The 25,997-nt window shown below is 39.1% G+C and overlaps 1 protein-coding gene and 3 long non-coding RNA genes across 22 annotated transcripts in view; all 4 read left to right on the top strand.

Moving 5' to 3' along the window:
- Positions 1-516: 516 nt before the first annotated feature.
- On the top strand, positions 517-5,160 carry LOC129172262 (uncharacterized). The gene is made up of 3 exons (XR_008566961.1): positions 517-1,064; positions 3,536-3,613; positions 4,109-5,160. It is a non-coding gene; the product is annotated as an uncharacterized LOC129172262 (long non-coding RNA).
- A 161-nt stretch (positions 5,161-5,321) lies between these two features.
- LOC129172263 (uncharacterized) lies at positions 5,322-6,909 on the top strand. Its single transcript, XR_008566962.1, has 3 exons — positions 5,322-5,888; positions 6,552-6,637; positions 6,779-6,909. It is a non-coding gene; the product is annotated as an uncharacterized LOC129172263 (long non-coding RNA).
- A 1,640-nt stretch (positions 6,910-8,549) lies between these two features.
- Positions 8,550-24,580, top strand: LOC129172352 (uncharacterized). The gene is made up of 4 exons (XR_008566984.1): positions 8,550-8,691; positions 19,668-19,725; positions 19,830-20,367; positions 23,827-24,580. It is a non-coding gene; the product is annotated as an uncharacterized LOC129172352 (long non-coding RNA).
- A 678-nt stretch (positions 24,581-25,258) lies between these two features.
- afdna (afadin, adherens junction formation factor a) overlaps positions 25,259-25,997 on the top strand; it is an 83,169-nt gene continuing 82,430 nt past the window's right edge. For all 19 annotated transcript variants that reach the window (XM_054762781.1, XM_054762779.1, XM_054762780.1 and 16 more), the window contains exon 1: positions 25,259-25,553. In XM_054762781.1, the coding sequence (XP_054618756.1) occupies positions 25,452-25,553 (102 nt within the window). In that variant the 5' untranslated portion in view covers positions 25,259-25,451. The remainder of the gene's footprint in view (positions 25,554-25,997) is intronic.

Here is a 25,997-nt window from a genome sequence, read left to right as displayed (position 1 = left end):
CTCAGAATATTTCCATAATTTAATTGCCAGAGGAGAAACAGCTAAAAACATCATTTTTTCACACGTCTACGTATGATTAGCTTTCTTCTACTCCCGAAGCGTTGCACAACAAAGGCTGAAAATGAGTCAAAACACGCACCCCGACTGAGCCGCCTGTGCTGTTATTTTTATGACACATGCACCACATGGTGGCGCTGTTATTAAAGCCCACAAGTTGAATTGACTTGAAATTTCTCCCAAAAGCAACAGCCAAAATGTAAAAAATGAGCAGCAATTAAGAACGAGAATGATGTCGACATATTAAGAGAAATAAGTTTTGCTCCAAGAAGTAACTCTACGAGGTTAACGTTGTAATATTAGGAGGAAAAAATAACATCATTTTAGTAGCATAGAGAAGAAATATATTTTAAAAAGACATGTTTTTTTATTTAAGTTGCAATACTATGAGAAACAACAAAGGGACCTACAATGCTTTTCCTCTTTTCTGACCTATAAATGTTGTTACAATGTTGTGTTGTTGTGTTAAACGATGCCAACGCGTCAGATAATGAGGTTTGTGCATTCGGAAGTGGGACCTGAAAGCAGCTTTTTTTTTAACACCGAGTGCCACTGACCTCAACGCAACCCGGACTTCCTTATATGGGAATGCCCAGGCAAACTCTGTAGGCCTGCCCTCCCCCTGCTCTGCTTCGCTCTGCTCTGTTCACCATGTTAGCACGTATGGCTCCCAGGAAATGTTTGTACGGGTGCGCTTAAAGAGGCGAGCATCAGGCAGAAGTGGTTGGAGTTGCTGATTCCCGGCCAGCACCGGCATTTCACACGGGACTGCTTTGTGAACATGGGTCAATACGAAGCTAATTGTTGCTCAAGTCCGACGCCTGTCCAACGTTACTTGGTCGTGTTGAAGAGTCAGAAGAGCAAGCTGTGAGTAACAGTTTAGCAGTGTCCTAACTGTGTTTATTTTGTGTAGGTAAGCGGACAAAAGGGGTTCGGCAGCTGTGACCAATCACAGCGGAGCGGTCTCGGCGGGAGGCAGGAAACCCGAGGAAACACTGCAGGAAGAGGTGCAGAGTCTGGAAGATCTAGAAAGCTTTCTATGTGGCTTATCGTGTGTAGCTGTGCTATAGGAGTCCAGAAGTCAACACAAAGGCCCGAAAATTAGTAAAATAGGTCGCTTTTAAAAGTAGTAGTAGTTGCAATGTCATGAGATTAAAATCAAATTATTATGGGAAGGAAGTCATAATTCCAGGAAGAAAATTTACAAGAGGAATGTTGAAATAGTTGGGGAAAAAATTGTAAAAAAAAAAAACAAGAAACACTAAAATTTTACAAGAATAGAGTGAAAATATTAAACGAAAAACAAGAATATCATAATGCCATAATATTATGAGGAAAAATAGCATCATTTTAGTAGTATAGGGTCAAAAAATGTGATATCATTTCGCAAGCTGATATCGAAGCAAATTCCCGTTCAGAACTCCTCTCATTTTGACAGCATGTTTTTAAGCAGGTCACAATGTGATATTTAATGTTTTGATGTTTTCATAGTGACCGATGTCGAGATGCCCTTCACTGGAAGAGAAAAAGCCTTTTGTGTGTTGCCGTGTGCTCGATCACGGTCGAACAAGACTGCGGCGTGCATTTGTGAGGGACTTCTCAAAACGGTCAACCAACAGCGATGCAGATTTGGACATGGCACCAAAAATTCTGTTTGCGCAGGGCAAAAGGATCTGGACGAGCAAAAACAGCGTGTTCCGAAGAACACGTCTGGAAACCCAGATTCCTCCAACACATCCTGAGGAAACATGCTGCATTTCAAAAATATCATGAAATATTATGAGAATCAAACAAAAGAAAATAATAGGGGTGCGCCGATCAGTATCCGACGATTTCTGTGAAAAAGCACGGTATCAGCCTATGCTGATACAGCTCCGCCCCCATTGCAGCGTCTGTCTCCCGCCTACTTTCCCTTCACAAAGCCAAAAACAAGCATGTCTGCCGTGTGGGACTTACCTGTCTGTCTCGCCGGGGTGGCGCGTTACAAACCTTCAGTTTGGTGCCGCATTTGGGGGGCAGCGTGCGGTGAGTGTTTGTAGCTCGCGAGGTGATCGTCGGTCTGGCAGCGGCTAATGTAGCCATGTGTGCGTGGCAGTCGGAGGTCTGAGGCGGATTGCCCGAAAAGCAGTTTAGCGCCTGATCCTCTTGAAAAAGTACGTCAAATATGTTTTTGTCTAAAGTGTATGGTTCTTCTTTCGTATCATATAGCCCAGGGGTCACCAGCGTGGTGCCCTCGGGCACCGGGTAGCCCCCCACGACCACATGAGGCACCCGCAAGCCTGCTTTTCATTCAGGTTTTCAGTTAATAATGTGAGAACAACATCAAGAAATGCATTCCGAAATACAAAATGTGAGTTGTGGACACCAGCATTTTGTCAATGTTCTGGTAAAACAAGCTTATTCGCTTTGTTTGGCTTGAAATAAGCTATGAAAATAAATAAATAAATAAATAAATGTTACAAAAATGAGTAGCTCTTGGCCATTTTCATGTTGTAGAAGTAGCTCTCACAAGGAATAATGTTGGTGACCGCTGACATAGCTATTAGTCCCTTTAAACATTTACACTTCATCTACTGTATGTGACTGATATCTGTATCGGCCGATTTCACTCATGGATGATCGGTATCGGTAGCATAAAACGCTGATCGGAAAATAAAGAAAATAAAGTTGTAATTTTCGGAAAATTTGTTTGGGGAAAAAGTTATAATATTATGGGAATAAAGTCATAATATTACGGGAATGAATTCATAATTATGAGAAGAACATTTCCAAGAAGAAAGATGAACTAGAAAACAAATTAAAAAAAAAAACAACAGCAGAAATGGAAAAAAACGGCTGCAATTTCACAAGAATAAAGTCAAACTATTCAGAGAAAAAAGTTGTATTCTAACAAAAAAAAAGTCACAATTTTACCAGATTAAACTGGTATTATTATGAGGAAAAATAATATCATTTTTGTAGCATAGTCTTGAAATATATAAATATATATATATATTTAAAAATATCATTTTTTTTTAGCTGTAAAATGATGAGAAACAAACAAAACAAAATAAACTTGAAAAAATAAACATGAAAAAGTTATCATATTACAAAAACAATTTATTGATGAAGATTATTTCAGCAGAAAGTTGAAATATTTGGGGGAAAAACAGCAAAATTTAGGGAAAAAAAAGAGCAAACAGTGAAGTTGATATTAATAATAGGCTTTATCAGCCTTTTTACAACAAACGCAGATGCATTTTTTTCTTGAAATATAGATAAGTTGTTAGCATATGTTACAAAACACCACAGTTTTGCATTCTTTCATTTTTCACAATGTGGCCCTCACTGGAAAAACCTTTGGACACCCCCTAAATAGATGATATTTGTTAGACGATGCCTATTTTGGAGTATTACGGGAAAACGGGAAACAAATTGTTCAATCAATTATTTGCAATGCAAAATAACAAACTAACAGGGTTTTTTTTAACCTCCACAGCTGGGATACAACCTGCACCTTCTGCCTTTAAAGGCAGCAGCTGTACCTTTACACCAGCAGGAACCAACCGGTGAACAGGTGAATTCTGCCATTTTCTTCTCTTATTTTGCGGCGAGCTGTCAATCATTGTGCTCAAGAGAAGCAGTTGCACATTCCCAAGGTAGAATTGATCGCAATCGTGAGTCTTGTGGTATTTGTGAGAAAGTTACACTCGTACTAAGTCTTGTAAAATACCACAGTATTTCATGCGGTTGGAATAAAGTACAAAGAATTCCTCCGTGCAGTGGTGTAACGCATTTAGTAACGTGTCATCAATAATCATAAATGATAATCGCCATGACAGTGACTGGATGATAAAGTGCAAATTGACTTTTGACCACGTGGAATAAAAAGCTATTGTAAATCTTACAAAGGGCGTAGGAATGCAGTAAATCCTCTCTGATTGGGTCATTCGTGTTTCACCTGTGAGTGTTGATTGGCTGTAGCCTGAGGTAGGCGGGTACAGTTTGTGTTTGTTTGTTTGAGCAGACACATTTGTCCACTCGGTTGAAATCATTCATCCTGTTGTTGCAGTGAAGCACCTTAAAGATGGCCGCCACCCAGCAAGAAGACCAAGCTCGCCCTCTAGTGGCTGCAAACGGAACAGGACAGGAATGGAACGGCCTTTCCCCCTGAGTGCTCGATGACTTTGTTTCATTCTTTACTTTTAAACATCATTTTACTCCTGAGGCGGATAGTTTGACACATTTGTGACTTCAAAAGTCTACAAAAATGAAGAGAAGGGGCCATAATAGTATGTATTTTGTCTTGTTTTGAAAGTGATAGTGTAGGCCCGTGAGGTAAAATGCAGATAAAACAGGTTCGTTCTTGCTCGTCCCAGACTCTTACCTGTGTGACTGCTCATGGAAAACAAACCTAAGACACTTAGTTTCTCACGCGCGCACACTTCCTTCCTCCAGGCTGACTTTTCTCAGCCAATCCTGCAGCGCTTTCATGCAAATCCCTCCTGGAATGTCGAACCCACATGAGAACCACAACTCATTTGGGCCCGGATTACTTTTTCTTTTTTTTTTTTTAAAGACTTCATCCTGATCCTTGTTGGACTCAACACGCTGGCGGCCATCTTTTTTCAAACCCGACTTTAGTCGACTACTTTTTTTGGACAGGAAATGAGAAAACCTGAACATGTCTCACAAACACATCCTGGTCTAAAAAGCACTCTCTGACAAGTCTTCCAATATGCTAAGCACACTGACCAAAAGTCCTGTCTTCCCAGGACATGCTCTGTTCCTGTTTTGGCTGTCCTGGATTTTACTCTTTTTTTTTTTAAGAAAGTGATGAAAATATCCTGATTTTTCATCTCATTTTGTAGGTTGGAACAAGGAGGAGGGCGGCAACCCCTCGGCCCGGGCCCCAGGGGGCCCTGTAGCCTGGTGTTTTTGCACTGTAATACTTCATACCCGTTTGATGGACTCCAAATTGCACAGTGGCTCTCGTGGTGCCGCTGTGTATGTTGTAAAACGATGTGATCATGAGCTTTATTATTTGGGTTGAAAGGGCCCACCCCCGGCCCAGCTGTGATTTGTTCCGCTAGTGCAGCGGTCGTCAACCTTTTTACAACCAAAAGAGACATTTTGCCTCCTCTTCCAGTAAAAAATAAACATTACACAGCTTATAAACTTGTAAAAATTGTAATCTTTTTAAAACGTTACCTTTTAAAACCACAAAATTCAACAAACAGAAGTGCGCCTTCATGTGTAGGCCTACTTTGAAGTAATATAAACACTTAACGCTGTAAGTCTTACTGATATTTGTGTCAATTTCAAACAAAATGCAGCCAATGTTAAGATAAAAAAAGAGTTCACATATCTCCACGAGTGTTGTTTGCTCAATAGCGTTTATGCCTGCGCTGAATTGTCATCAATAACCATTCTGTTGGTCCTGTCCTTGACTGTCTCCGAAAAGAGAGGCATTCTTTCATTTTCTGAATAATCTCCTGTTTATTTATTCGTTCGCAGAATAGATGCTCTGATATTTTTGTGAATGATTCTTTCATGAATTGTCCATCTGTGAATGGCTTCCATCTCATGCGCAGCCCAATATTGCCAATTTGGTGATTTTCTCACTAAATCTGGCGACTTTCCAAACTGTCTCGGCAGTGGCGGAGCTACGGGGTCACTCCCCGGACACCCCCACGGCTGAGGGGCAATTTTGACAAACGCGGCTCTGTGGTGCAGAACATTAGTTCAACCTAACCGCCGTTTCCGCTTGGACGCATTTCACTGTGGCACACAACTTTACGTATGGAGGAGCTGCCAATAAAACGTCATCTTGCATGAACTGCAAGCAGTAGGTAAGTTTTTATAATTACTTTAATCGCTTCCGGTGAAGTTTTCTCGCTATGTTGACTTTGACTTAAATTCTGAAGTGCGCTACAGCAAATAATGGAAGCTCTCTGCAGCAGCATGAGTGGGCATGTAAACCAAGGAGTCTAAATAGGAGTGCCGATGGGCATCCACTTCCGTATTATTCCCTTCGCGGGTTTCGCAGCCATAATGGGGAGCAGAATCCAGAAACTATGCATTTTTAAAACATGTCCTCGGCACACCGCTCAGCTATTAATTACTCTAATAGACGGTCCAAAGGCAGTGGCGGCGCTACGGGGTATTAACGGGTATCAACTTAGTGCCACCCCTATGTGAGTAATGGTCTCACCTTGGCCGCCCCAATGACTAGCCAATGACAAGCCACAAATGTAAAGACTTTTCCTGACGTCGTTGGGAGATTTTTCTGGTATTTTGGGACGTGGAAGTGAAAGCACATTTTGTTCTGAGCTGCAGTGGCACACTATCTGCCTCTCCTGGTGTCACCACCTCGGCGATTAGCGTGTCACGGGCTCCGAGCACATAGTAGCTACAGCGCGCTTCTTGTTATAAAACATATTGCTATGCTCTCGTTTATTCCACTTGCTTCAGGCTCGACTCAAAACTGCTTCACCTTTTTTTTCTCTCCTCAGTTAGACTCACTGCATACACTAGCCCCCCCTCCTTGCTCATCCAATCAGCAGTCAGAACACAGTCTAGATGCATTCATGGACTTGCGGTGAGTCGGATATTTCATATTCTTTTTGAGAATGCACATTTACCTTACTTCGGTGAATAACTTTATTCTGACCTGAGGACATGAACAGCAGTGCAAGTCCAACACCACATATGTATCTCCATCTCACCAACACGTCTCTAGTCCCTTCCCTTCTAGACACTTCCCCACCGTCACTGGACAACCGCGAGATGCATTCAAGGACGATCTGAACATCACAAGAACGCCTTTATAATGTGTGTGCGTGTGTTTGTGCAGTCTAAATAAAAAGAAAGACAAAGAAAATCAGCAGGTGGGTATTCTCATCTCTCACGAACGTAACTCTTACTGCAGAAGTACAATTTGCTGCATTTAAGTATGCTCGGAAATCCCAGAAAGTACACGTGGAGTCAAATGAAATGACGTGGCGCCTTTGAACGCAAGCCTTCATCGCTCATAATAACACGGTTGAAGTGTGATTCAAATGTTCTGCTGCTGTTAAAGAAACTAGAAGAGACATTATTTCATTCCAGCGGACTTTGAAGTTATTTTTGCACCACTGAACTATTTTAGGCTTAATAGACTATGTTGTGTATCTATCTATTGTTTCCTTGGTTATAGATAGTATTTTGTAATAGAACAATTTTCCATCCATACAGAGGAAGCATACTTGTACTATAGGATACATACTGTATTGAAATGATGAGTCATGTTGGAGTAAACTTGCAGTATCGGCGTGGTTTTGGGTAATGAAAATAAAGTATGGTCACCCAAACATACACACTTTGGAACGTCAGACTTGTTTGTGCAAGAAAATCTTCACAAAAATATCCTCCTGGTTTGACAAAACATGTTTGGTCGGCCGACCGCGCAGCAGCTGCTGCTCGCGTCATTCTCGCCAACCTCAGTTTCTAACCTCATTGCCTTTACGGCGGCCACTGTGGGCGCCATATGTCAACATACAGTATATTCTATAGCAGGGGGTGTCCAAAGGTTGTTCCAGTGAGGGCCACATAGTGACAAACGAAAGGATGGAACTTTGCCACTTTGATATTTTGTAAAGCAACACATACAAGGAAAAAAAACCCTCAAGGACCCCGCTGAGAGTGTAGAGTTGGTCCACAGCAGGAGCAGTGTGGTTTTTGTCCTGGTCATGGAGCTGTGGACCAACTCTGTACTCTCGGCAGGGTCCTCGAGGGGGCATGGGAGTTTGCCCAACCAGTCTACATGTGTTTTGTGGACTTGGAGAAGGCATTCGAATGTGTTCCCCCGAGGACCACCTAATTCAAGCACTTCGTTCACCGTATGACCGGTGTCAGAGTTTGAGAGCCAGATGAGGTGGCTCGGGCATCTGCGCAGGATGTGTTCAGGGCACGTCCGACTGGTAGGAGGCCTCGGGGAAGACCCACGTTGGAGAGACTGTGTCTTTCAAATGGCGTGGGAACGCCTCGGGAGCCGCTGGACGAAGTAGCCGCGGAGAGGGAAGTCTAGGTTTCACTGCTTAGGCTGCTGCCCCCGCAACCCGACCTCGGATAAGTAGAAGTAGATGGATGGATGGATGGTTGCTTTGGGTGTCATAATATTACAACTTTTTCAAAATGCCTTTTTTCTTTAATATTGCAACTATTTTTCCTCATATCACAACATTGTTCCGGTAAAATTAGGACTTTTTCTAATTAGACTACAACTTGTTTCTGTCCATATATTGACTTTATTCTTGTAAGATGGCTGCTGATTTCTCCATTTTTGCTGGGTTTTTTTTGTTTGTTTGCAGCACTTTGACCACCCCTGTACTATACAGCAGTGGTCCCCAACCCCCGTGGCCCGGTACCGGGCCGTGGGTCATTTGGAACCGGGCCACACAGGAAGAAAAAATAATTTCTATTATTTCATTTTTTTGTTTTATTTTGAAAAGTGGCCGGATTCTCTCTGTTACATCCGTCTCACTTGACGCATGTCCATTGTGCGTGTGCTAACTTTCTCTCATGCCGCACAGATAGACTACTACTGTATTTTTAGCATTTTTCTTTCACGTCATATTTGGTGTCAAATGCTGATACTATGTGGGAATGATAAAGGTAAGTTTTGATGACTTATTGAGTGCTAATGTGCACATTTGTCACAAGTGAATTCATGCTAGCGCACTGCTTTTAGTACCACACACGTCAAACAACCATGTAATAATCTCTCTAGAAAAACTTGGCTGGAACTTGAACTGGTGGATGGTGGGTCGCCATTGATTTTCTGCTTTTAATTTGATCTTATTCGTGTCTTAGTTTTACACAATACATAATAACTGCTATACAGTAAGTGCTCATGAGATCACTCTTTATGACTGCATGTGTTGTAATGCTAATATGTTTCTTTATTTCCAACAATGTTACACATACAATTACACATACAATTTAACTCAGTTCGACACGCGTGAAAAGGAGTAGGAAGTACCCGAGCTTATATCAATTTAAAGATTGTTCACTTTACCAGTTTACCATGTATTGAATTGTAAAAGGATAGTCAAGGTACTTTTACAGTCATACAAACAACGGAGTACAAGCTGCCAGAAAGAACAACGTGCATGTTTTCATGAAATGATGTTACAATGAAATAGAAAGGCGTGCAGCTGGAAATGAAGCCACGCGAGCCGATACACACATCGTGTACTCTGTTTACTTACTTTCTCTAACGTCTGCATTTCTTCCTCACAATGTGTACACTTGACACTTTCTGCACGTGAGTCACACACCGCTAAACCATGCAGCATTGCTGTGTTGGTCCGCGCGCGCGCGCGCGTGTGTGTGTGTGTGTGTGTGTGTGTTACAGGGGCAGACAGTACAATGCTGACACAGTGCATCACTACTGTTGTGTTCCCAGCAGTACAATGGACAACAACATACAGAGATGCTGAGCACGACACTCTTATGCTTTATGGAGCCCAATCACACACACACACACGCACGCATGCACGCACACACACAGTTTGGTTGTAATAGATGGAAAGATGTCACAATGGTTATCCCAAAAGTGAGTACAACGCTCCCATTTCAACATTTTATTTTATCCTGTAAAGACGACAATACTTTGAAAATTGGATATTTTGTCAAAATACGCCAAGAAGTTCTCACAGCGTTGTGGTGCAGGTGGAAAAGCATATTATTAATGGCAACTTGGCTCTTTTTTTCCCCCCATTTTTGCTGTTTGTTTTTTTTAATTCCAAATATTTCAACTTTCTTCCAAAATAATCTTTGTAAATTTTGTTCTTGTAATATTCTGACTTAATTCTCATAAAATCACAGCTTTTTTTCCATTTTTTTCAATTTTTTTTAACTTTTTTAAAAACTTTTCAAATATTTCAACTTTCTCCTTAAATAAACTTGGTATATAGAAAGGGCGGCATGGCTCAGGTGCCAACCTGAAGGTTGCGAGTTCAATCCTCCATCCTCCGTCCTCCGGTGATTGTGTCGAAGTGTCCTTGGGCAAGATGCTGAACGCCCTGATGCTGCGTCATCAGTTGGTAAATGTGCTAGCAGTGTCAGGTGGAAAAGCGCTACACGAGTGAAAGACCATTGTTCTTCGAGTAATATTATGACTTTAGTCCCATAATATTTTGACTTTATTTTCGTGATATTTGAACTTTCTCTCCAACCTAATTTTCTAAAAAAATCACAACTTCAAAAATGACATAATATTTCCTAATAAGATTGAGATTATTATCGTAAAAATTGCCATTTTTTTCTTGACTTTTTTCCCTTAATATTTGGTTTTTCCATTTCTGCTTTTGTTCTTTTTACATTTTCCAACTATTTCAACTTTCTTCTTGTACATTTTCTCCCCTAAATTTCTCAAAAGTACAGCTTTATTTTTTTATTATTATTATTTTTTAAATATTTCAACTTTATGCTACTGAAATGACATCATTTTTTTTCTCTTAACATTACAACAGTATGGTCATAAAAGTATGGCTTTTTCCTTATTAGATTACAACTTTTTTCTTTTAATATTTTGACTTTATTCTTGTAAAATTACTGCACATTTTTCAATTTTTGCAGGTTTATTTTTTCTTCTTAAATTATATTTTCGGAGCCAAGCATGCTGGCGGTAGCGTCATGTCCTCATGGGGCTGCACGAATGCCGCCGGGACTGGGGGAGCTGCGGTTGATTGAGGGGAAATGTGAACATTGTGAAGCAGATCTTTCTTCTCTGGATACACTTTTGACATTGATGAGACCGCATGATTGGTGCATTTCAGTTGGCCACAATAAAAGGCCTCTCCAGTGTGCAGTTTAATGTGTATGGGGGTGAAGAGTGACCAATACTGTTATGTAGTTCCGTTGTGTCTATAAATGAATACAAATAAAGTGGAGGAAGCGAGCAGAAAGACACCAAGAGAAAAAAAAGTACGGTTAAAAAAAAAAATGCATGAATTATTCAAGTCTCACTTTGTCTGCTCCTCGTTTGTCTCACGATCCTCTCTGCTCCTGCACTCTAACAGCCGCATTCTTCTCTCGCACGTGCGTGTGTGTGTGTGTGTGTGTTTGTGTGTGTGTGTGTTGGAGTACTGTACAATAGTGCCTCACACACACACACACACACACACACTTGCACTAAGCTGGTAATTAAAGAAGCAAAATAACATCCTTCCACTGCAGCCGAGCACTGTGGGAAACGTAGGCGGCTCGAGTGCTTCTTTCTTTCTTTCTTTCTTTCAGGGATGGCGGACGGAGAGCAGGCGTGTTTAACATCCTTACTTCTCTTTCACCTTCTTCAGAAACAAGCGTCTTCTTGTTTTAATGAGCGTCCGCCTGGGAGACTCGATGCAAACACGACACGCCAGCTTGGAAGACAAACGCGCCGTTCAAATAGTGACACGATATTTATTTGACTTTGCCCTCAAATGCAGCCAGTCCACCACTCACACTTTAGCCTTTAAATTAAAATAACATTAAAAAAAATACATTTGAACTCAAAATAATGACGCAATATGTATTTGCCCTAAAGTCCACCACTCACACCTGCGTTATTATGGGAGTGTTTTAATTCAATTACATGAAAATAAATAAAATGTTATTAAAAATGCATTAATGAATTAAAATAATGATGCAAAATGTACTTGATTTTGCCCTAAAATCCACCAGATGGACAAGAGAATGACACGTGTGTTATTATGACAGCATTTAAATAAAAATGTAAAGAATACAGTGAAATTTTAAAAATACAATAAAATAAATTAATAAAATAAAATAAATAAATTTTTTAAAAAAAGTAAAATAATGGTGCAATATTTATTTGTTTGTGCTAAAATCCACCACATTGACGCGGCCCTGCTGCGCTTCCTCAATAGAAGTGGACAGATGGAAGAATCACACTTATTGTTCTTTATGACCGCGTTTCAATTGAAATAAAATAAAAAAAAATTAACTTGAAATTGAAAATAAATTAAAAGCAAATTGAAAATATAAAAACGATGACACAATATTAATTTTGTTTTGTTTACTTGTCCTAAAATCCACCACATGGCCACAAACCTGCTGTGCTTCCCCAATTATTATTATGCCAGCGTTTAAAGCTCAGTCAGATGGCCCATTTCGCCTAAACGGCTTTGTTTTATTGTTTTAAAAGCGCGATTATTTACACGAACGTCTTCCCGTCAGGCGGGCGTGACCGGCGTGGCGTTTCAAACCGGTCTAACAGGGCCAGCACGCCGGCGAGCGCTCGCTAGCCCGGTCGCCGGAAGCAGCTGGTGTCACCTGGACCAACAACATGTGGGCGTGGCCTCCTCCGCACACCTGAGGGTGTCGTCACTCTCGCTTCATTTTTAACTATTTTGAGAACATTGCCTTTAATATAATTATATTCCAATTAGTTATTACTATTAAGGCTTCAAATGGAAACGCTCACATTGGTGCAAATGCTATCATTATTACTGTATTATTACCACAATCACCATTTTTATACATAGTTTTGCATCGAGTTGCATATACCGCAGGTACTTTATTATATAGTGTTAATGTGGCTTCTATCAGAAGCTATTGTGTGCACATTGTGTGGTAATTTGATTGTTATAATTTGTTTATTTGATATAATAATTTGATTTTTTTTTATCACTATTATTATTTATTCACTACAGGGACTAAACATGTAAAGTAGCCTTTGGGCTAATTTAAATATTCATGAATATGCGCTGTCGCTTTTAAATGAATAAATAGTAAATACAAAAAAAAAACAACTAATAAATACGTGTTTTTCATTTTGAGGTAATATCTATGTTGTATTTCAGATTTTTTTGTATTTATCTATAATTTTTTGGGGGGGTGACACATTTTCTTATAAATTAAAGATGTTCAAATTCCAAAGTGTAGCCTGGGGCCATTTATATATTTTATTTATATATTTATATACTTTTTTAAACAACAAAAGAAAAAAATAAAAGTAATAACAAATAAAATATAATATATTACAATAATGTGAGAAAAAGTATTTTTCGTCTTTTTCCAAAATTTAAAATATCAAGGGGACTCCTGACCAATCACAGCAGAGTAGGCGTGGCCGAGGGAGAAGGCTTCAGAATCCGAGTGTTTCGGCCAAGAGGAGAAGAATGCAGATTTGTTTGAAACACAGCTGGAGCTTGATGGAGTTTTTTATGAACAGAAAGTTACTATCGTGCCTCGCCGGATCCGATATCATTTGAAAAAGAAAGAAGTTAACTGACTGCTAAATCTGCCGCACCCGTGGGTCCATGCAGTCCACATGCGCTGCACATTGCAGCCAATCCAATCCAAGACAACATGACAGGCTTTAGCAAGAAGAAGGAGGAGGAGGTTCAACTTGAGGCCACAAGGCTTTTTCTCACTTTGAAGGATTTGTCTCATCTTCTCGTTTCAAACCGTCCAAATAAAAGAAAAACTCCAGGTGCCCTCGTCCAGACAAGATGTGTGACATCAACGCCGGCGCACTTATTTCACCCTCATCTGAGCCGTCTCGCTTCTTCTTCTCCCGTGCTCGACTACGTGTGGCGTGCAGAACGCTGACTCGAGCGTCTTTTCACAGCGACAGGCCAGACTGAAGGGCTCATTAACATTTAAAGACGACACAGACGTCGTTGCTGAAAGGTCGCGGAAGTCAATGTAGCATGACGACAACAAGGCTGCATCGGTTTCACTGCTCTGACTGCATCGTCCCGACATGCAGCTCCTTCCAAACAGGAAGACACCTGTGGCCGACCACTGATTCACTCCTTTTAACACTTTTAATCGCGTTAAAATGTGACTAAAGGCCTTAGGATGGCCATAGCTTGGCCCTGGAACACATTATTTCGATTTGCCTTATTCCCTATGGCAGGGGTGCCCAAAGTGCGGCCCGGGGGGCATTTGCGGCCGGTGGCTGGTTTTTTTTATTGGCCCGCGGCACATTCGGAAAATATCATTTGACAAGAAAATTTAAAAAAGCAACAACAACAGCACAAATGGGAAAGTCAGCAGTAATTGTACTGCCACAAAAAAATAAAATCAAACTATTAACTCATTCAATCCCAGCCATTTCTCAGAAAACGGTTTGGACTGATCTTTCAAGGCACACAGCATATTGTGTTCTCTGGCTATATAAACATGGAACCTACCAAAAGAAAGATTAAACTTCCGTCTATCATCAGAAAAAAAAAAGTTTGCCTCTACCTTATTCCGTTCTTTGGTAATCAGCAGTAGAACATAGGTCAGTTTCAGGAAAATATCAGTTCCCGACTAAAAAAGGGAGAAAACCAGCTTAAAAAGTTTCCCAAGCATAACTTTCACTTTGACACAAATATTTTTTGCTTTTGTGACAGCTCAAATATCTAAACAACTACACCACAACATAAAAAAACACAAAAAATGGTTGTTTTACATCAAAATAACCACTTATTTACAAATATAACACCATGAACTAGTTACAATTTTCACATTTGGAACTGAGCTATGTTTGTGCACGCGTGTGCGCGTGCGTTAAAATTTCCCTACAATGCACTTTCTTTCGCACTCCTCCACGCTCTCTCACTTCCTCTTTCCTGCCATGTGTGATTCTTCCATTGAAATGACCTGCCAAGCTCTTATCAAACGCACTTCTGCCGTTTTTATGGTGCTCAGAAGTGCAATGCATGTGTGGAGAGTTGCACCATCACCTCTTTTTGCCTCTCGCGCAAAAAAACCATAAAAGACGTGCAAATACGTTGTCGGGATCGGGCTTGGGGATTATAAAAATGTGTAGCTACGTCTTTGGTGTTGAATGAGTTAAGAGAAAAAAAGTCATCTAAAGAGAAAAAGTCGTAATTTTCCAAGAATAACGTAATATTATGAGGGAAAAATAACGTCTTTGGGAGCATGATGGGGTTTTTTTAAGTTGTAATTTTATGAGAAAAAAGCAAAAGAATGAATAAAGTTGTCATTTTTGGAGCATTAGATTGTGGGAATTCAAATGCTACCAGAATAAAGTCCAAATATGGCAATAAAGTCATAATTATTCTCATGAGAAGAAGAGGAAAGCTGAAATATTTTGGGGGAGGAAACGGAAATGGAAAAAAACAGCTGTAATTTTAAGAAAACAAAGTCAAAATATGAGGAGAAAAAAAGTTGTATTCCAAAGAGAATTTTTACGAGAATAAACTTGTAATCTTTTAAGAATGTGGTAGCATAGAGTTGAAATATGACAAAAAAAATACATTTTAAAAGTTGTAATATTATGGGAAATAAACAAAACTAAATAAAGTTGTAATTTGTAGAAAATTTGCTTGGGGATAAAGTTACAATATTATATACAAAGTCATAATATTATGAAAAGAAGGCGAAGATTGCGAGGATTATTTCCGAAGAAAGTTGAAATTTAGAAAATTAAAAAACAACAGCAAAAAACGGGGAGAAAAAGAGCAAATATTGAAGTTGATATGAAAAATAGTCTTTTTCACCAATATGACAAAGCTGAGATGCAGTTTTTTCTTGAAATATACCTAACGTCTTACCATATCTGCATGTGTAGCAAGGTGGCTAAGTTCAATGTTAGCAATGATGTGCACGATACATAAAATCGTGTGCATGCGACATAGATTGACATGCAGTAGAAATGAGTGCACTTACTGTATGTCCACATCACAGCTAACCATGTCAGTCAAGTAGACTCTGCATCTTCCAACATCATTAGATGTGTCTAATGCAGTGCTGCTGTCCAAAGGCTGTTCCAGCGAGCGCCACTTAGTGAAGGATCCAGCTTAGCCACGTTGATGTTTTATAAAACAAAGCATGTAGATACGCTAAGAAGTTATATATTCAATATTTCATCTCAGCTTTGTCATATACTGTAGGTGAAAAAGCAGGTTATTAGCATCAACTTCACTCTTTTTTTGCTGTTTTTTAATAATTATTTCCCGAATATTTATACTTTCTTCTCAAATGATATTCATAAATGTTCTTCTTTTAATATTATGACTTTATTCCCAAAATGTTCTAACTTTTTCCACAGCCTACCATTCCAAAAATTACAACTTTATTTTTTTATTTGGTTTGTTTCTCATAATATTACTACTTTAAAAAAAAAAGTTTTTTTTCTTTAATATTTCAACTCTATGTGACTAAAATGAGATTATTTTTCCTCATAATATTATAAGTTTATTCTCGTAATATTGCAAGTTTTTTCTCGTTAGAATGCGGCTTTTTCCCTCTTAATATTTTGACTTTATTCTCTTAAAATTGCAAGTTTTTTCTCATCAGAATGCGGCTTTTTCGCTCTTAATATTTTGGCTTTATTCTCGTAAAATTACAGCTGTTTTTTATTTTGTTGCGTATGTTTCTCATAATATTATGACTTTAAAAAAAAATTTGTTTTGTCTTTAATATTTCCACCCGATGCTACTAAGATTACATCATTTTTTCTCTTAATATTACAAGTTATTCTCATCAAATTTTGACTTCTTTTCATTACAATAGAAACTGTTTTCAGAATATTTCGGCTTTATTCTCGTAAAATTGCAGCTGTTTTTTTTTTTTATTTGTGATGGGGTTTTTTTATTTCCGAAATATTTCAATTTTCTTCTTGTAATTCTGACTTTCTTCCCATAATATTCTGACTTTATTCTCGTAACAATATAACTTTTTCCACAACCTACTTTTTAAAAAGTTCCAGCTTTATTTGTTAGTTTGTTTTGTTTTTTTAATGTTGTTTCATAATATTAGAACTGAAATCAAGAACATCTAAATCAACAAATGATTTAATTTCTCCTCCTATATGACATTTTTAATCAAATATAATAAATCGCTTTTTTCTTTTAATATTTTGACATTTTTTTTATTACTGCTGATTTTTCTATTTTATCTGTTGTTTTTTTTTTTTATTATTATTTCAACTTATTTTAGTATTTTAACTTCAATTTTCTTCTCATAATTATGACTTTATTCGACTTTATTCTTGTAAGATTACAACATTTTTCACAATCCTTCTTGTTGTTTTCTTGTTTTTCTTGTTTGGAACCCTGAGGCTGCATTTTAGACACCCCTGATCTAATGCATGAAGCCTGTCTGACTGAGCCAGATATGATGTGTGTGTGTGTGTGTGTGTGTGTGTGTGTGGGTGTGTGTGGGTGTGTGTGTGTGGGTGTGTGTGTGTGGGTGTGTGTGTGTGTGTGTGTGTGGGTGTGTGTGTGTGGGTGTGTGTGTGTGTGTGTGCCAGCCGCTACCACTCAGCACCAGTCCATTAAGTCAGCCTTTGTCACTTGCAGACAGTGACAGCCAAGCACACACAAAAGCTCCCATAGAGCACATTGTGTCAAAGCATGGTGTCAACACACACACGCACACTCACACACACACACACACAAAGAATTTTCTCCTACATGTACAACACCACCATCTTATCACTAACATGCAGCCACAACATTTAAATGCAACATAAACACTGTTATTCTTCACCAGTATGTTTTTTGTAGTTTGGAGTTTGCAGAGGTGTTTTGATGACCCTTTCCCAGATAACAAAAATGACAGTCAGTCCGTGTGCAAACTGCAACAGTTTTCCTCGCATCTTACCACTACTTTGCGTGTATTTGCGACGGCGGGAGATGTTAAACGCATCCACTTGATGGATGGCAGTGTGGTGAAACAAATATGGCTGCTGTTGATTTGCTTGTTGCTTGTTTCTCTTTGCTCACACGTGTTCCCCCGTCTTGGTTTTTGCTGTCGACTAACAGAAGCAAGGTTTCTACAGCAGAAAAAATTGCCTATTTTCAGGGATTTTTTAAAATAATTTTTTGTGTGAATCTGAATGTGCAGGGATGCACTGGATATAAAAAAAAAAAAGCCGTTCCCCCCCAACATAAATATGTTGTCCATGTTGTCCACTTATAATGGGCAAAAATAAAAGCTATCTTTTGTATGTTTATCACAATTAAATGCTTCAGATCATCAAACAAATTAAAATATTAGTCAATGACAACACAACTGAACACAAAATGAGTTTTTTTATTATTAAGGGAGAAAAAAATCCAAACCTCCATGGCCCTGTGTGAAAATGTGAATGCCCCCCCTGTTAAAACATAACATAACTGAGATTAATTGAGATGTATCAGTCTGGAAAAGGTTATAAAGCCATTTCTTTGGGACTCCAGCAAACCACAGTGAGAGCCATTACACGCAAATGGAACATGGAACAGTGGTGAACCTTCCCAGGAGTGGCAGTGAGTGCAGCGATGACTCATCCAAGAGGTCACAAAAGACTCCACATTAACATCCAAAGAACTGCAGGCTTCAGTTAAGGTCGGTGTTCATGACCCTGGGCACAAACAACGTGTGTGGCAGAATTCCAAGACCAAAACCACTGCTGAAGAAAAAGAACATTAAGGTTTGTCTTAATTTTTAAATCTTGTTGATCCCCGAGACCTTTGGGAAAATATGGTCTGACAAGACAAAAGTTGAACTTTTTGGAAGGTGTGTGTCCCTTTACAGCTGGCCTACAAGTTACACGGCATTTAATAAAAAGAACATCATAGCAACAGTAAAATATGGTGGTGGTAGTGCGGTGGTCTGGGGCTGTTTTGCTGCTTCAGGACCTGGAAGACTTGCTGTGATAAATGGAACCATGAATTCTGATGTCTACCAAAAAGTCCTGAAGCAGAATGTCCGGCCATCAGTTGGTGACCTCAAGCTGAAAGCAACTTGGGTTCTGCAGCAGGACAATGATCCAAAACACACCAGCAAGTCCACCTCTGAATGGCTGAAGACTTTGGAGTGGCCTAGTCAAAGTCCTAACCTGCTAAGGGTGGCCCAACCAGTTATTAGTTTTAGGGGGCAATCACTTTTTCACACAGGGACATGTAGGCTTGGATTTTTTTTCTCCCTTAATAATAAAAAGTTTCATTGAAAAACTGCATTTTGTGTTCAGTTGTGTTGTCATTGACTAATATTTAAATGAGTTTGATGATCTGAAACATTTTAAGCGTGGCAAACCTGCCAAGTTGTCATGAGCAAAGAAGCAATGAAGGGTTGCATTCAAAGACACCACGTCATTTAAGTTAAATCCACTTGTTTTGAGTGTAAATGCATTTTCTGGGATTTCCGAGTACACTTAAATGCATCAAATACTTACTTCCGCAGTAAGAGTTACGTTAGTGAGTGACATAATATCCCCGTATAACTTCTTAGCTACAAAATATCAAAGTGGCAAAGTTGCATCCTTTCGTTTTTCACGATGTGGCCCTTGCTGGGAGAAAGGTTTGGCCACCCCTGGTCTATGGTATCATGCGTGTTATCTGTACGGTCAGCTGTGACGTGTTCAGTCCCACTGAGCTTGGCTCGACTGATTAAAAAGTAAGATGTTCCTCCTGGAGTTTGCCATCACGAGTGTGCTGAGGATTACAGCGGCTGGTGGTTCAAAGTGAAATCTGCCTAAATCTAAAATTAGAAAGAGCAGCTTTGCTTCTGTGTTTGACGCTGGCGGTGAGTCACAGTCCCCATCTGGAAATTCAATCTTAAATCAAGTCATTTTATCATCGTTACAGCCCCCATTCATTTCATCTCTTTTGTAATGTCTATCCATCCATTTTCTACAGCGCTTGTCTTCATGAGGCTCACCTGGACTGGTCACCAGCCAATCACAGGACGCCAAGGGTACGCATTCGTCATTCAGCATTCACAGCACCTCAGATTCACAGCTGTTTGGTTGAAAAAAACGTTTTTATTTGGATTTATTTGTTCCTTTTCTCCAACAATAGCCCGCAGGAAACATATCTCATCCACCATAAGTGAGTATTATTTATAAATAGTTGATAATACAGGTCAAATGTACCATTGTTTAAAAAAGACCACAATTTTCACACATTTATGTCTTTATGCTTCACTGATTAAGTTTTGTCCTCAAGCTTCTGTTGTGCAGTCCTTGAACTCACCATAGTTGCTGTAAGTAGCAAAAGTGATACTCATACACTCACCCTTCGATGATGGCGGTTAATTGGTTCCGGACCTGAGAGTGATACGATATTTTTATCATCTTCTACATACGGTTTTTGACATTATTAGACCCCTTTGCACATAAAATAACACCTCTATAGTCACCTTTACCCTCGTATAACCCAATATAGTAGACTTCATCAGAGAAAATAAGCCACTTAAGACATAAATAAGACCCGTGCTTGTGTGTGTTGCAATAAATGTCTTACAGACATGTGGACACAAAGTGACCTCGGGTGTCCTGAGTTGAGTTTTAGCTGGACTGTGTCCACAACGGCAGCCCGTGATATTACTTGGATTATTGTGAGTATTATGTTATTATGGTGCCTGTTGTGAGATCACTCAAAGCTGCAATAAAAGCCTGTTGTTCTGGCAATCAAGTCTGATGCGTGTGGTTTCTAGTGACACCTAGTGACCAGGGTGGAATACTACATTTCATCAACGTCTTTTAATGCCTTCTGCTGTGCAGTATTTGTATTTTAGTTCATTTAGGCCAGGGGTGTCCAAACCTTTTCAACCGAGGGCCACATTCTGAAAAATGAAAGGATGCAAGGGCCACTTTGATACTTTGTAAACCGACACATAGACATATGCTGTGAATGTATACAGTATATATAATAATATAATATGTAGCTCAAGAAAAAAAGGCATTTCAGCTTTGTAATATAGAAAAAATATATTTTTTGTCCATCATAATATGAGTTCATTCTTTTGTTCTTAATATTTTGACTTTATTCCTGTAAAATTACAGCTGTTGTTTCTGCTGTTTTTTTCCCAACTATTTCATTTCAGGTTCCCTCTTTTTTTTTTTAATTTCAACATTGTTACTAAAATGATGTTTTTTCTCATTTTCCAAGTTTACTGTCATAAAATTGCAACTTTTTTCTCATTAGAAAACTATTTTTTTCTCTTAATATTTTGACTTTACTCTGGTAAAATTTCAGCTGTTTTCCATTTCTGCTGTTGTTTTTTTTTCCCCCAGATATCTAAACTTTCTTTTTGCATATTTTCTTCTCCTAATATTTTGACTTTATTCCCATGTTCTAAATTTTCCCCCAACCTAAGTTTCCAAAAATTATAACTTTATTCACTGTGTTTGACTTAAAAAACAAAACAAAACCCCTTTCTTTAATATTTCAACTTCATGCTACTAAAATGACATTTCTTGACATCCTCATACTATTTTATGCTTGTGAAATTATGGCTTTTTTTCTTTGCTAGATTACAACTCTTCTCTTAAATTAATATTTTAACTTTCCCATTTTTGCTGGTAGTGGTTTTTTTTTAGTTGTCTTGTTTAAATTATATTTTTAGACTGTGCTGCGGGCCGATAAAATCACAGCCGCGGGCCGTAAATGGCCCCCGGGCCGCACTTTGGACACCCCTGATTTAGGCCAATGATACATCAGATTTGCTTAAATGTGTATTTTTTTTTGTACTAATAATAGGCTGTCGTCAACCACAAAACAGAAATCATGAATAAATTTATTTATTTTGGAAAAATGCGATAGAGTGAGGGCCCCAAAGTGGCGAAGGACCGTGACTCCCATTTCATGTGTTGATGGATCATTTATTAGTGGTGAGTAGTTATCCATTTTATACTTTAAATGTGTTTAATAAACGTGTGAGGCATATTTAGGGCTGAAACCTGGATTGTGGAGTGAACAATGGCAATAGAAGAGAGAAGTGGGGGTTCTGGAGCTGAATCTAATCTTGTAATTCAGCCACTCTTATTGCAAATGCTCATTCGAAATCAGATGAGGGAGTCAAAAATAGACATTTTTATATATTTCCACGCTTTATGGGTGGATTTTCAACATTCGCTGGTGTTCCCGGAATGTGGCAACACGCTAACCAGTAGGCCACCGTGTGCCCCGTATCCCAGTGTTAAAGATACAAATGAAAAATGCCGATTTAGACTCATAAAACAAAGCGAAAGGTGCAAATAATGATGTTGTGCAAAGGCCTTTGGCTTCAGGACAAAGAGGAATGTTTTCTTGTTGTCATATTCAGTCCTCTCCAGCAGGTGCTGAATGTCACACAACACTGTCAAGTCCAATAACTTCACTCTCCCAAGCTATGCCCTTCTTGTTTTTGCATTTACATTGCGCTATCTTAGCAAGGCACGTCACAAACTGCCTGAAAGAGCTTCATTTTATGTTAAAAATCTTGCATGTTCCATGAAAAATACATGAACTATAGCGGGGTTGTCCCAAACTTGCAGCATATTCTGAAATAGTGGTGTCCAAAGTGTGGCCCAGGGGCCATTGGTGGCCTATGGCTGTTTTTTTAATTGTCTAAAAAAAATAAAAACCAGCAAAAATTGAATAATTAGCAGTAAGTCAAAATATTAAAAGAAAAAAGTTGTAATCTAATGAGCAAAAGTCATAATTTTACGAGAATAATGTTGTAATATGAGGAAAAATAACGACATTTTGGTAGCATAAAGTTGTAATATTAAAGAAAAAAGTCATAATTATGAGAAACAAACAAAACAACAATTAAAGTCATAATTTTTGGGTTGCAGAAAAGGTTACAATGTTACGAGAACGAGAAAAAAGTCAAAAAATATTTTGACAATGTCATAATTTCAGGAAGAAAATTTACAGGAAAGTTTATATCATTGGAAAATGAAAGACAAAAACAACGGCAGACATGGAAAAACCAGCTGTAATTTTACAACAATTAAGTCAAAATATTAAGAGAAAAAAAGTCATATTCTAACGAGAAAAGTTGCAATTTTACAAGAATAAACTTGTAATAAAAAATGATGTAATCAGGAAAAATCATGTAATTTTAATATCATACATATTAAAGAAAAAATATGCTATTTTTTTAAAGTTGTAGTATTATCACAAAAAAAAGTTGTAGTTTTTGGAAAATTTGATTGGAAAAAAAGTTATAATATTATGGGAATAAAGTCAAAATATTACAAAAAAAACATTTACAAAAAATAGTTAAGAAGAAAGTTGAAATATATGGAAATAAAAAATAAAAAAGAACAATGCTAATAATAGGCTTTTTCACCTATATCACAAAGCAGAGATGTGTTTTTTTTTGTTGAAATATATCTAACTTCTTTTGGGTTTATGGATTTAGGGTGGGGTTGGGGGCCCTTCAGGGGGCTGATGTCTGGGTGCCCAGACTTTGGTTGTATGTATGTCTGAAACGAGATGTGGGGGTGATCACACCTCCCAAAAATAGTTGCGTGTGAGTCAAGTGGGCTCCCACCTGCTCGGCAGACTGCATGAAGCGATGTGTTTTTTGTTAGCGTAGCGAGGGTGACGTGTTGCGTGAGGCGAGGATGACTCGACAGAACAACACAGAACCACCAAAAAAGAACTTTTGCTTTCAAAGCGCTCCAGCGCGGTTGGGTTTGTGACAGTCCTGCCAATTGATGTGAATTACTGTTCAACTTCTGGGATTTTAGCAGAAGTTCCAAACCACAACAGGAAACCAACATGGCCAGATAGCGCCGCCACTTCCTGTGTGATGTCACAGAGTGTACGCACTGATTGTGTGCACGTACATAAACACTCTGTTCAAAATGTTTTGTTTGATGCTGGCTGGTAACAGGAGGCCTGTTCGTTAGCTTGTGATAAACACGCTGGCACATCATCATCACACAACACTCATCATCACATTGTTGCTATCAATTATTAAGTCTTCCTCTTTGACAACAGTGAGAGTCGTCTTATCTTGTTTTCACCCTCAACATGATAAGGCGCTAATGTAGCGTTATTGCTTATCTTTTCTCCACAGCGCCGGGAGAAGCGTTTGTGCAGATTTCTCATAAACATTCAAGATGGACGCTGATGCGAACAAAGCGTTTCTTTGCTTCGCTTTCGATCACACAAGCTGGAAGGAAGATCCTGCGCTCCACTTTTAAAAACAGACTTCACCGCGAGCATACGCTTATCGCTTGTTATGATTTAAAACACTGTTTATTGTTCTGGTGTTTTTGATAGGGAAAAAAACAACTTAAAACAACTATTACTGTAGAATTTTAGCTAGTTAGCCAGCACAACGCAGATCTAGGGTATCCAAAGTGCGGCCTGAGGGCCATTTGCGGCTGGCAGCCCATTGTAGACATAAAATTAAACCAAAAAAATGCAAAAATGTGGAAAATACAGCAAAAAGGCATAGTGTAACGAGAGAAGGTTAACGCTAATAACTAATAATAACACAAAGCTTTGTCTTTAAATATATTTTTTATACTTTTTTTTTGCCTGTTTACAATAAAAAAATACATCTTTCAAAATATCTAAGTGACCTTCCACAAGCTGTTATTTTTGTCTGAATAAAGTTTGGACACCCCTGGTGTAGAAACATTTGCCATTTGTTGCTAGGCAAGGTTCACTGAGGCTCCAGGACAACTGGCCCGAATGCTGCTTTCAAGTTTGCTGGGAAGAAAAAAACAACAAGTAGTCTTAGTCATCATGTTTATAATATTCCCATGTTATTATCATATTATAATGTATAATATTAAAAAAAAATGTAATTGTATTACACAAAAGATGTAATTTTAATGTAATGTGATGTTATTGAGTTACTATAATAATATTTCAAAAATAAAGTTGTAAAAAAAGATGGCTGACGACCACATTAAGCTAGTATTGTATTTGTGTTGGGTTTTTTTTGCAGAGAAATCATGAGACTTGTCTGTTTGTTGACAGGTCAACACGAAATAACCACTACACATCACTACACAACATCACTATAAATGTTTGTCTGTAGACAACACAGATCGTTTGTAATTATTTCTAAAACATTAACAGCTAGATAGCTGACACAACGCAGATAATCACATGACACGTTTGCCACTTGTTGCTAGGCGGAGTTCATGGGGGTTGGAGCATAACTGCCCCGAATGCTACTTTCAGTACTGCTGGGAAGTCGGAACAATTCCACTTGGCGACTATGAAAGAAGTATAAATGGATGAAAAAAAAGAAAAAAAATAGCAGACGACCTCAGTAAGGTAGTATTATCATGTACAGTATAAATCATGTGTTGTCATGGCATTCTAATAAATGACTATAGGGATTATGCAGCTGTACCTCAAGAAGTGGCCATGAAAAACAGCTCAAAAGTGGAGGTGGGTCCTGCCACGGGTGATGACGTCATCGAGCAGCATTTTCACGGCTGCTTGGATTTGAAAGGGTTAACCCCAGCGGCGTGCACGCGTACTGAGTGCATCGGGGGCGCGCCCAAGCTCACCCGGCTGGCCAAGCTCAAACCGAAGTCACACACGCTGAAGAGAGGGCGCACTCTCGGACTTCCAAGCGATAAAAACGGCCGGAGCGTCTTTCCCTCCTGTGGAATAATCTTTTTTTTCTTTTAACGGAGCGCTTCAGGCGGACTGAGAAGGTCAGCAAGGCGGTCCACCATGACGGGCAACAGGGAGGAGGAGAGGAGGAAACTGGCCGACATCATCAACCACTGGAACGCCAACCGGCTCGACCTGTTCGAGATCAGCCGGCCCACAGAGGTAGGCGACCGGCCCGAGGTAGCAAGATAGGCCCCGGTGCAGTGGGCCTCACCTGGTTCCACACGCGCGCCTCGGGAATTCCGATTGTAGGCTGTGGTCGGCGGCGTGGTTTAGTTGGTTTCCTCCGTGGGAAGTCCCGCAAGTTCCACGCTTGGCAAGAATGTATACCAGACTCCGTTGGAAAAGCGGAGCATTTTAGTGTCGTATTTTGGACATATGACACAATGAAAAGCAGTATCTGTTACATTGAGAATTAAAATTAAAAAGCAGTAACCGCCATTTGTCACTAGATAGGAGTTGAAATGAGGTAGAAATATGGATTGAACGTAGCGCGGTAGTAGCTACTTGCTACTGGACACAGCTGTGTGTTGTGGTGGTAGTGATAGGGACTAATAACACCCTTCCCGAAAAACCACAGCCAACAATTCTTACAAGTTGACAATG

This window comes from Dunckerocampus dactyliophorus, chromosome 19 (assembly GCF_027744805.1).
Source record: "Dunckerocampus dactyliophorus isolate RoL2022-P2 chromosome 19, RoL_Ddac_1.1, whole genome shotgun sequence".
NCBI classification, from domain to species: domain Eukaryota; kingdom Metazoa; phylum Chordata; class Actinopteri; order Syngnathiformes; family Syngnathidae; genus Dunckerocampus; species Dunckerocampus dactyliophorus.
Note: the sequence above shows the minus strand (reverse complement) of the source record. Positions and strands in the feature narration are given on the sequence as shown.